Below are 12238 nucleotides of genomic sequence, written 5' to 3' on the forward strand. Positions count from 1 at the left end.
ATAGTTTTTATACCTTTTATATGAATAATATCTTGCTGCAATATTTGCGACCTGGCAGTTCTCTTCGCTAACCTTACTTAAAAAAAAAAAAAAAAAAAAAAGTCCCTACCGTACATTTTGTTCCATTTTCACTCACTGATGAAAATTGGCATTGATTTTCGTCATAGTTTGTCAATTGATGAAAATTCGACTTGATTATCGTCTAGTTTTAGTAAATGAAAACATGCCTCGGACAAAAATATTTTTTTTTATTTAGCACTGATCCTCTTTCAGTAAAAACTAAGTGAAAAGTGGAAATTTATGTTGCCAAGTGAACCGCCTATACTCCTTTAGTAAAACTCCACTAATTTTTAAATCTATTGCCCCATACACACAGTCAGAAATTCTGACGGAAAAAATCTGATTGGATTATGTTGTCGGAAAAATCCGATCGAGTGCGGGCTCGATCGGACTTTTTTCGTCGGAATTTCAAAAAAACGGAAAAAGTTTGAGAGCTGGATCTAAAATTTTCCGACAACAAAATCCGATCTGACTTTTTCAGATCGTGTGTAGAGAATTCTGACGCACAAAGTGTCATGCATGCTCAGAAAAAAATTGGAAACTGAGGCTATTGGCTACTGGCCTTTACGTAGACCCGTCATACATTTTGTACGTCATCTTGTACGGAACGATCAGATTTTCAGACAACTTTGTGCGACCGTGTGTATGCACGTTTTGGCCAAAATCCGTCAAAAAATCCAACGAATTTTGTGGTTGGACTGTCCGACCGTGTATGGGGCAGTCCCAATGCCATCTGCAGTATTTGGATGACAGCTGCCATGGTTTCACATCACTCGTTTTCGATAACAAAAAAAAAAAAATAAAAACACACCATATTGGATTCTCCAACGCATAAAAAAAATAAAAGGTTTGTCTAAACATAAACTTAAACAATTACAGCCTTGCAATAAGACAACATTCCCTGGTCAGAGTGAATTACATTTTTGCAGGGTATTGTAGGCTGTGGACTGCCACACATACTTAAAGTGGTTGCAAAGGCATGACTTTTTTTTACCTTAATGCATTCCCTGCATTTAAAAGGTAAAAATTGTCCCAGTATTTGTAATGCATTACCCCCAAATACTTACCCAAGTTCCTCACTTGATCCAGCGCTGTGCCTGTCTGCAGCAGCTCTTTGCATTTATAGGACAGAGGAGGTAGCAGCAGGAGCCATTTGTCTGGATCCAGGCTGCTCTGTGCAATACCATTGCACAGAGCAGATAACTTGTTTCTCATATTTTAGCCTTTGCAACTACTTTAATACATATAACACCACAAATGAAGAACACAAATATGCTACAAACACAAAAATGAGCATTTCACAAGGAATATACCTTTAATATTATAATCACAAAATCATATCTGTACAGGAATGTGTAAGTGAACATTTATAAATGCAACAATAATTTGCTTCATAAAGATAAGGTAAATTTAATTTGACAGAATTGATTTTTCAAAGAAAATACTTCAAAGTAAAACTTTCTTGCCTTCATCTGCACTTGTTAAATGCAAAATAGTAAGACACATTAGTGTTCAATTCAGCAAAATATTGCAGAATATCATGCTACAGTCCATTGGAATGGGTCAGGACATGCAGCACTCTTATTAAAACGCAATAGTATATAAAAAGAAGCCACATGTTAATAAAATATAGAGTGGTTTATCTTGATATTTTCTTTGATTTAAACATGAATTTATTGTGGAATGCGATGAATATGAATTGATGAACTGAGCGTGGAATATTCTTCATCTAAGCTATAGCTTTGGCTTCAGGTAGAAAGGCTTCCCAATACTTTATGAGCTATGGGGAAAAAAATAATAAAAAAGACAAAAGTTATTTATTTATTTTTTTAAACGAAATCATTACATATCAAACTTTTTTTTTTTTCCTATAAAGTATAACAAACCCATTAATAAACATCTGCTACTTAACATCAAAAATAACCTGCCACTTTTAATATGTTCTGTTATTCATTAGTCTGATGAAGTTGCAGAGTTATCTAGTTGCCTTAAACTGCCCACCTAACTCTTGGATGAGATTTGCATACAAATGTATATTTTAAAGACATTTCCCTTTCCACTCCATCTAAATATAAAGTGATGTCAGTTACTTAGGAAAAAAAAAAAAAAGGGTTAAAAAGTTAGAAGTAGTATGTTCGTTGACCTCCTCCCTTTTCCCTTCCTGGTGGAGGTGGGACTAAGATCCAGTCGCCTCAATATAAGAAGCTGGAGGGTTCAGGCATACCAGTTGTGTTCTGAAATAGGGGGCTTGTCCCCCGAAACACATCAGCTGGTGTTATCATCCACTTAAATCTGAGGAGCTCCATAGATGGGATTGCTTTTGGTTCCTGGGTTGTACAACGCTGTTACTCACATTGGTTTTGTCAATATATTTTAGATTGTTCACCTTTCAATAAGGCGCTGTTGATGATGCACTAGGTGTTTGCGCCCTTTGTTTTTTTCCTTGTTTGTGCAGTTACAAGATTCCCCAATCTTATGAGGGCTGCAGCACCCAGATCATCCAATCCAGATTGCATAGTGGTTACTATTATCAGAAGTATTGTGTTCAGCTTCCCTTGGAGTTCTTAGCAATACGGTGTCCAGTGTTCACTTCTTCAGTTCTTTTGGGTAATATGTGGCAGTGACCCCAAAAGGTTTACCTCTGTACTTTAGAATATGCTCTTTAGTCCCTCTGCTACTAAACTGGCTTACTACTCCATAACTCAGGCAGGTCTAGATCAGGAGGAGTGGAGTGAGTTTCTAGACAACTGTAAATTGTATCCCCCCCAATTAGATGCACACTATATGAGTTCATGCACACCGCTACGCCTAAACTGACATTTTTGGGCTTTTTACCTAAGCCACTGAAATCCCTTCAATAAAAGCCTGTGTCCATCCACAAATAGGGGGTTATTTACTAAAGGAAAATCCACTGCATGGCAAGTGCACTTGGAAGTAAAGTCGCTGCAGATCCGAGGGGGACATGCAAAGAGCATAAAAAACAGCATTTTAGCTTGCACATGATTGGATGATAAAAATAAGCAGAGCTTTCCCTCATTTGAGATCTACCCCTTAGATTTAGAGCGACCCCCATAGGCTTTTACAGGAGTTTAGGACCAGCAGTGTTTAGAGGCAGTCAAAGCTCCTCTCCTGAATGCAGAAGCATTGCAATCCGGAACAAAGCTTTTGGGCATAAAAAACACCAAACAGGCCTGAACGCGTCTAGCACTGGGTGTGTTTAGCGCTCAAGTGTTTATTCATTTTAACCACTTTATCCCCGGAAGATTTGGCTGCTCAATGACCAGGCCATTTTTTGCGATACGACACTGCGTCGCTTTAAAGCGGGAGTCCGCGTTTTTTTTTTTAAAAGCCAGCAGCTACAAACACTGCAGCTGCTGACTTTTAAAATAGTGACACTTACCTGTCCAGCGCGCCCGCGATGTCGGCACCCGAAGCCGATCTCTCGATCGTCTCTCGGGTGCTGCCGCCGCCATCTTGGGTATGGGAAACAGGAAGTGGAGCCTTTCGGCTTCATTTCCCGGTTCCCTACTGCGCATGCGCAATAAGGATGGACCCGCTGCCTCTGGGATCTGTGTGTTTCCCAGCAGGCAGCGGGGGACTTTCGGAAAGGGGCGTAATCTACGCCCCTTTCCGCAGAGAGCTATCCAGGAAGTGGGTGTAGATACCTGTACTGTACAGGTACCTGCACCCCCCTCCCCCCTGAAAGGTGCCAATTGTGGCGCCGGAGGGGGGGGGGGGAGGATTCCAATGAGCGGAAGGTCCACTTTAGGGTGGACCTCCAGCGTTGTATCCCAACAAAATTGACATCTTTCCCACAAATAGAGCTTTCTTTTGGTGGTATTTGATCGCCTCTGCAGGTATTATTTTTTGCGCTATAAACAAAAGATCGTCAATTTTGAAAGCAAATAAATAAATTTAACTTTTTGCTATAATAAATAGCCCACATTTGTTTTATCAAAAAACAAATGTTTTCCTCAGTTTAGGCTGATATGTATTCTTCTGCATATTTCTGGTTAAAAAAAAAAAAATCGCAATAAGGATATGTTGATTGGTTTGCGCAAAAGTTATAGCATATACAAAATAGGGGATAGATTTATGGCATTTTTATTTATTTTTTACTAGTAATGGCGGCGATCTGCGATTTTTATCAGGACTGCGATTTTGCCACGGACACGACACATTTTTGGGATCACTGACAAATATACAGCGATCAGGGCTATAAAAATGCAGATTACTGTATAAATGTCACTGGCATGGAAGGGGTTAACTGTGTTTCCTAGGTGTGTTCTGAGGGGGGGACGGAGATCGGCGTTCATACATAGTACACATAATCTTGTCTCTACTCCCCTGAGAGAACTGGGATCTGTGCGTTTACATCAGGTCCATGCACACGTGCCTCTGTCGCTGCATGCACGCCCCCCCTAGTGGCCAAAACACAAAGCGATGTGAGGCGCCGTCGTTTCGCCCAGCCGTGCCCTTCTGCCACAAGTAAAACTGTGGCGGCTGGGCGCCAAGCGGTTAATGGCCAGAATAAATTACAATTTGTTTTTAATCTAAATTATATTATCCTTAAAATGGTTATGTTTAAAAGGTTTTTAACGTAATGCTTTCTCTGCAAAAAAAACGTAACTGGCACCATGTCACTGCTCCAGCGCTGTCCCACCTGCAGCACTTTCCGCCTCATTTCCGGGTTTCACATGAGACACTGAGGGCAGTGAGGCCATAGGCTCCTGCTACTGTCAGTCAAACTCCTGTGAGGAGGGACCAGGGGAGTCACCAACAAGCACTGTGTGCATGTGTCTATGGACTCACACAGCGCAATTGCACATGCATGGGGGACTGGCAGAAGAGGTCGTAAGGGAGCACTCTGTGCATAATTGCTGCAAAAAGCCTGTAGAACATCTTTTATTTTGACAAAAAACAGCCTTTAGTACCACTTTAAAGGGGTTATAAACCCTCAAGGTTTTTTCAACTTAATGCATTGTATGCATTAAGGTGAAAAACCTTCTGTAGTGCAGCAGCCCCCCAGACCCCACTTTTACTTACCTAAACCCGATCGTTCCATCGACAGGGACGCGCACAGCAGCTCCAGCTGGCGTCTTGGGTCCTCATTGGATACATTGATAGCAGCGCAGCCATTGGCTCCTAAATCCAGTGACACTGGAGCGCGCCCACACAGGTGTCCCCCTGAAATGCAGGTTTTCGAGGGGGCAATTGATGCAGGGAAGAGCCAGGAGCGCCGCTGGCAGACCCCAGAAAAGGAGAATCAGGGCCGCTCTGTGCAAAACCCATGCAAAGAGGAGGCCAAGTATAGGAGCTTTATACAAAAAAAAAAAAAAAAAAAAAAAACCTTTACAACCTCTTTCATTTCCACTTTATAGTGGTTGTAAACCCTCTGCCTATACCCAGTGAAGTGAACAGCCTCAGATGATACACAGAGATTAAACAAATTCTTCTACATAGGTTTTACATGTATATCTGCTGTCTTTGCCTTTCAACATTCTTTGGAAAGTGCACATCATGTTAGAAATCTTTCTTCCCATTTCAGTAGTGGGTGTGGAGTCTGGGCTTATACTGTGTGAGCTGCTTGGAGGAAAAGCACACAACCCCCCTCCACATAGGCAGAGGAACAAAAACCCTGCAGAGCTGTACTGTGAATAGACAAGCTCTCCGACTATCTATAAGATCCCTCCCTGATACAAATTTCCAGCTACTTTTATCTCCTGAGTCAGAGAGCTTGTAAGAAGTTATCATAACAGAGGAATTGAGCAGCAGACAGACACCGTACTCACAGCTTTGGGGAGAAATAAGTAAACACTACAGATATATGTGCCCAGGTCAGATTTAATGAATGGGGTTTACATCTACTAAGGATTTGTGGAAGTACACCCTTAAAAAAAAAAAAAAAAAAAAAAAAAGCAAAACCATCCATGACACCTGGTGTTCAACCATTTGATTTTCCAGAACCTAGTAACATCATGGTGGTAAAAAGCTTTTGTTGCCTGCTAGCACTGTGAGGACATGGTCTTCTTGATTACTCCACATCACACAAACATACAGTACACATAAAAGGTATAAAAGATCAGCATTAAACCAGAGTAAGTGTTTCAAATGTACCTGTTGCTGTGTTTGTACTAAAGATTCTAAATACTTGATAATAACCGCTTTGAAGTCTTTCACTCGATCTTTCTGCATGAAAGAAAAGAAAAACACAATTTATTAAATGTTGAATGAAAACTGACAAGTATGCAATTTATTTAGGCTGAAGCGGATGTGTTAAAGAATCCTCTCTCCTATCTTCCATGTATGAAAACCTTTCACTGCTGCACAGATCAGACTGTCAGTGGCATCAGCCCCCACAGCAACCCCTATAATACTTACCTGAGCCCCCCCTCGATCCATTGATGTCTACGAGAACCTTGCCTCCCTGGGGACTTGCACTCCTGATTAGCTTTTCGCAGCAGCGGGAGCCATTGGCTCACTGGCTGTGATTGGTGGGAGCCAAGCCACAATCCCATGTATGAATGGACACACAGAGCCACGGCTCAGGGAGCACGCCTGCCTGCCTGGGTGCTCCCACAGCATGTCTGTTACTTAAAGTTTTTTTTTTTTTTTTTTTTTTTTTTTAATACGGCTTTAAGGCTGTAATTAAGCAGAAAGACTTTTGGTGGCTCATTTCCACAAGATCCACATTAAAGCTGGCCACACACTAGTAGAATTGTGTTCAAAATTTTTCATTTTAGTAATGTTTGTTTGATTTTCTAATCGTTAGTGGGGTCAAATTGACATTCGCTGACACACAGTTGCGGCGCACTATTCAAGTGGTTAAAGAGTGTGGTGGGAAGGCAATTCAACACCTCACTGCCTGTCAAATTCTCTCTGAAGAGTGAGCCAAATGGGGAATACCCTTCAGAGAGCAAAGCTGGTGTTAAGGAGCCCGAGAGAGAGCGCGAGAGCGAGAGAGAGCGCGAGAGAGAGCGCGAGAGAGAGCGCGAGAGAGAGCGCGAGAGAGAGAGCGCGAGAGAGAGCGCGAGAGAGAGCGCGAGAGAGCGAGAGAGCGAGAGAGCGAGAGGTTTTTGTTTGAGAAAGACATAAGTACTTTCGAAAGACATTCGCCAAGTCATTGAATGTACAGTTTTACGACCAATTTTTGTACAAGTGTACAAACACGCAGCTTTACTGTTACAGAATCAACTAGTAATATTTTTTTTATTATAAAAAAAAAAATAAAAAAAATTCACTTGCCTCAAATCGCCCAAGTTCCTTGCGAATTGTTTTAGAGATCTGCTCAAAATCGCGTTCCCCTTGTTGAACTTTTGCTTCCCACTTAAAAAGAAAAAGAAATACAAAAAATGTAATTATTAAGCAGCTGCTGCCCGGGTGAATTTAATAGCACAGCGTCCCTTCTCTTTTTCTTCTTACTAGCGCCCTTTCCCACTATGATTTCAGAGGACAAGAACTGGTGATTATTCTATGACACAAGATGGACTTAATGACAATACGATTTTACATCAGGACAGTAGACAAGTTCTGGAATCACACAATCACCTGCGATCACTGGAATACTGCACACCACTTGTTTATGTTAATATAACTATAATGACACCTCTCCGCTATCATCTGCTCCTTTCTATAACTGGGCTGTATGATATATTGTAGGCATGTCTGATTTCAGCCACCCTCAAGGGGAAGGTAGAATATTTTTGGGTGCATCCGCTATACATTTCCGATTACAACATGAAACGCAATGGTGGTGCATTTATTTTTTGTTGTCAAAACCTACACTGCTTTAATGGTTACCTAGAATGAATGTTATATATTGGCTTCTTTTGCTGCCATCCAAATGCCGGGCTGTCTTACTGATCTGATTTCAATAAAATCTGAATCACTGACCCGCCACAAGTATGCAGCCAGTGAAGGCAAAACTCCCGATCAGCATTCTTGTTTCAGGTCAATGACTTAAGTCATTTCAGCTAAGGTATCAAGAAGGCCGGCATGAGCACCTCCAGAAGAGGCCGTTATATCTCTAGATGTGTAAACTGAAGACGTGTGTTTAATAAAAGTAGCAATTATGTTCAAGAGGAAACCAGCAGCACCACACTGTAAGACTCTCCATTTTTAAAGTAGTATTTGCAATAGTGGCTTTGTTTTTTGCTGAATGTCATTGTTGCGCTTTCCTAATTTAGAATTGTATGAACACGCAAGCCATATTCAAGCGTATAGGAAACTTTTATAGTTTGATTTAGAGAACACATTCAACAGGAATACAAAAAAACAAAAACATTTACAGAACACACAGAAAACAATGAAAAAAATAAAAAACACTATACAACATAATGCGAACAAAAGTTCAGCAGGAACCAGCTGAGATTCTAACCATTAATGGGCAATGCTGAATGTATCAAAGTTGATCGATCCATCAACTTGGGTACAACCAGCTTGCCAGATTCTCTTGCGATTAACATTAGCAGCTGCTATATCGGCTCTCTCTCTCCCCCCGGGAGAAGACAATTGCTGCTTCCCCTGTCAGGACATTCTGGGTTGATGGATGAACCCGTGGTTGCAGGAAATACATTTGCGGCGTGTATGGCAGGGCCTTGGTGATTATAATGCCTCACCGTGTAAAACAACCCATTCAGTTTAAAATTTAAACAAGGCATTACATTTGTGTATATAAACATACATAACATAAATACCCATCCCCCTTTGTTATAAGTGATCACATTTCTTCTGTCCACAGATGCATAATTGGGGAAGAGAAACAGCAGCACACCAATTTTCTCAGTGAAAGGCTGTGCTGAGGTGGGGGGTGTCAGGACAGGCCTGATCATTGGAGGAGAGCAGGCAGAGTAAGCATAGCTAGAGAACTGAACACACTATGCTTTCATGCTTAGTGTGGTCAGTTTTTATTTGGAAAGCAGAGGGGCTGCCTTCACACAAAGGAAACAAGAACAGGATACTTTTTCATGCAAGTACGTGGTACATCAGGCACATAAGGAATATGAAATACAAGGTTTACAAATGCTTTAAAATGTATTTAAATAATACATTAAAAAGGCAAAGACTCTCATCCTGCTATAGCAAAAACCAAGCAAATGTTCCCAATCAGAGCCCTGTTATGGTTTACAAATCAATATGTACCCCATAATAGAAACCAGATAGAGCAGTTGGCTGTAGAAAGAAACCATTTAGTTATTACAAACGATCTAAAGAAACCAGTTAGATTACAAACGATCTAAACTACAATACATTGCGCTTTTGGAGAGAATACAAGTTACGATCCAGCAACACAACATTTCCATATTACAAAGAACATAAAAGAAAACATGTTTTATAGGAAACAAAGACAAATGACAGTAACAAAATAATGCAAGACTAGCCCACAAATATTACAAGAAGACAAGCAATTTATACAAATATTTCCTAAGAAAAGAAAAAAAAAACGGGAAAGGAGGTGGGGCTTAAGGTATCCGATAAACTGATTTCTCTTATTTCTTACATTAGTCTAAAAACACTGTGGACCCAAGCATGATTATGAACATCTCAGCTATCAAAGGTTGTGCTGCATGACCCCCCTTCAGCCATTAGTAAACAGTAAAACATTTCTGAAGGTGGGTGCTATTTTTGTGGAGACATACATAGTACTAGAACTTGAAGTGGTGTCCATTAGAACAGGTCATTGTTGATGGTCCATAAAGATAAGGTGCTACAACCCAATAAGGTGAAGAAATCCTCCAGAGCAATTTGGTGTAGGACAAGCAGTCGCACGGCTGCAAACAGTTCTAGAGGACAACCTGCAACTCCATACATGCTCATAAAAATCTTCAGATTAGTTCTCCATAAAAGACGATTGTACAGCGGATGTTAATGCGTTTCAGGCTTGTCGGCCTTGTTCACAACAAATGTGAAATTAACATCTGCTGTAGATCATTGTGTCTTTTATGGAGAACTAATAAATCTGACGTTTTTCATGAGCATGTCTGGAATTGGGAATCATCTTCTATAATTGTTGATGGCCCCATGCACTCCTCCCCAGGCAATTGGCAGACCCTTGCTAAACTGCGGTATCGATTTATTCATTAAAGTGTCTAGTAAACCCTTACATATACCCAATGAAGTGACTGGCCTCTGTGATACACTGATGAAACAAGTCCGCCTACACAAGTTATATCTTTTATATAGTTTATCTGTCCATATGTCCTGTACAGTCTCCCAAGACACATTTTATACAACATCTCTCAGATGTTGTATAAAAGAGTCTAACAAATCTCTCAGAGTCTAACACTGCAGAGCTCAGTGAGGAGAATTCTGATTGAAGAGAGGGACACGCACAGCTATGGTGGTCAAACACAGGCTGTGTGCTGGAGCTCTCTTGCCCATCACCAACTATCTCTTTGGAGTCAGAAGAAACTGTCAGAAGTAACTCTTGCAGATGACATAGAAACTAGACAGCAGAGAGAAATCACGCAGTGCTCTGGATAGAGACAACTACACAGTATAGGAGGATGTGCTTTGTTCACGTTTCACATCTGAGGTTTACAACCACTTTAAGTAATTTGTGAACGTACAAGCAAACTGTAAAGCCTTCATCACATGAGAAAAATAGATTATATAGATAAAACCCATGGAAGATTTACTAAAGCCAGAGCACTCAATCTGGTGCAGCTGAGCTTATTAACCAATCAGCTTCTAACTTCAGCTTGTTCAATTAAACTTAGACAATAAAACCTGGAAGCCGATTGGTTTCTATGCAGAGCTGCGCGAGATTTTGCACTCTCCAGTTTCAGTAAACCCCCCCCCCATTGAGAACTGGATATCCCATCAAAAAAGGAGCAACTTACTTCAGTATATACTTTACGGACCATGAATTATGTGTGAATACGTAGTCTATAAACGAGGCTGTTACATGCGTAAAGTTGTATTGTACAAAATATTTTATTGGTGTCCATTTTAACAATTGTTTGTAAGTGAACTTAGGTTTTCAGACAGATGTATGAAATGCAATGACAGAAATCAGTAAAATTGATACCTTAAAAGTCCCCCGCCCCCCCCCCCCCACGTGCTGGTACAGACTATCACAAATTGGTTCCACAGACTATCTAAATATTTCCTACCTCTTCAATCTCCTTCGTGAAGCATAGGGAAGAAATGATCAAAAAATACATTTTTAAAACATTTTGCATCACAAAAAAGTTAAGACAAGGGTCGCTGAACAAATAAAAAAAAAAGTTACTACGCAAAAGGCATCAGCAAGTTCCATTTAGTACATACCACGAGTGGTATGTTAAGCAGTGTTAGAAGAAGACTGCTGTGACCATAGTTTTTTCCAGCACTCCATTTTGTGTTAAAACAATGCTAGTCCTTCGCTTTTTCATTCCCAAAACATAGAACTAACTGTATAAACTGGTGCTGCTGGCTAGTCTTGTACATAACAGACTACACATATTGAAGGACAACTTATAGTAGTCAACCCTCTCAATATAATACTACCCTATTCAAGCAACAAAGAAGCCTGCATCAGACCACAGGCCTCCTATTGAATTACTTGTTGAATGAATCCAGGCAGTGCGCTATTTACAACTACGCAGCTCATGGCACAGGATGACTATATTCTTCAGATCTTGTGTACTACAGCACAGAGTGATTCTGTAACACTAGACCACATTGGGGGGACTGTTCTATTATGTAAAGATCACAGCCACAACTAATGCAAGGAAGACTGGCGTAGAGGTAGGCAAACGGCTATTTCACTAGGCAGCAAGTATGAATGCGTCTCAGAACAAAACTAACCTGGACAACTGCAATCCTAACCACTAATATGTACCTCTTTGATTTCATCTTTTGCTTGCTGAAGCTTGTCAGGTTTGTTGGCAATCTGTAGCTTGGCTTCTGCCTCTCGTTTCTTCTGTAGGTTCACTTGTGCATCCTGCCATTTTTGCCAACATTTCATTCGTTGGTCAAAAACTCCCTGCAAGGGCAATCAAGCAAACTCAATATCCAATATGCAATTTTTCTTCTTCAATAGGTTTATTAAAATATATAGTACAGCATATGCTTGGAACAGACATACATAGTAACAGGAGAAAGATGATATTTCAAGCATACAAATAATAGGTATCAGCATTACATAATCCAAATGCTATTCAGAGAACATAGCAGCCCCATGAAGACCCAGTTT

At 40.6% G+C, this 12238-nt stretch overlaps 1 protein-coding gene across 2 annotated transcripts in view; it reads right to left on the reverse strand.

Moving 5' to 3' along the window:
* Positions 1-1350: 1350 nt before the first annotated feature.
* Positions 1351-12238, reverse strand: part of SNX2 (sorting nexin 2) — an 83950-nt gene continuing 73062 nt past the window's right edge. For both annotated transcript variants that reach the window (XM_077462190.1, XM_077462191.1), the window contains 4 exons: positions 11885-12028; positions 7306-7386; positions 6178-6249; positions 1351-1840 (listed from right to left, as the gene is read on the reverse strand). In XM_077462190.1, coding sequence (XP_077318316.1) covers positions 1790-1840; positions 6178-6249; positions 7306-7386; positions 11885-12028 — 348 coding nt within the window. In that variant the 3' untranslated portion in view covers positions 1351-1789. The remainder of the gene's footprint in view (positions 1841-6177; positions 6250-7305; positions 7387-11884; positions 12029-12238) is intronic.

This window comes from Lithobates pipiens, unplaced genomic scaffold (genome assembly GCF_037356315.1).
Source record: "Lithobates pipiens isolate NorthernLeopardFrog02 unplaced genomic scaffold, aLitPip1_a1.2 Scaffold_3, whole genome shotgun sequence".
Classification (NCBI taxonomy): Eukaryota; Metazoa; Chordata; class Amphibia; order Anura; family Ranidae; genus Lithobates; species Lithobates pipiens.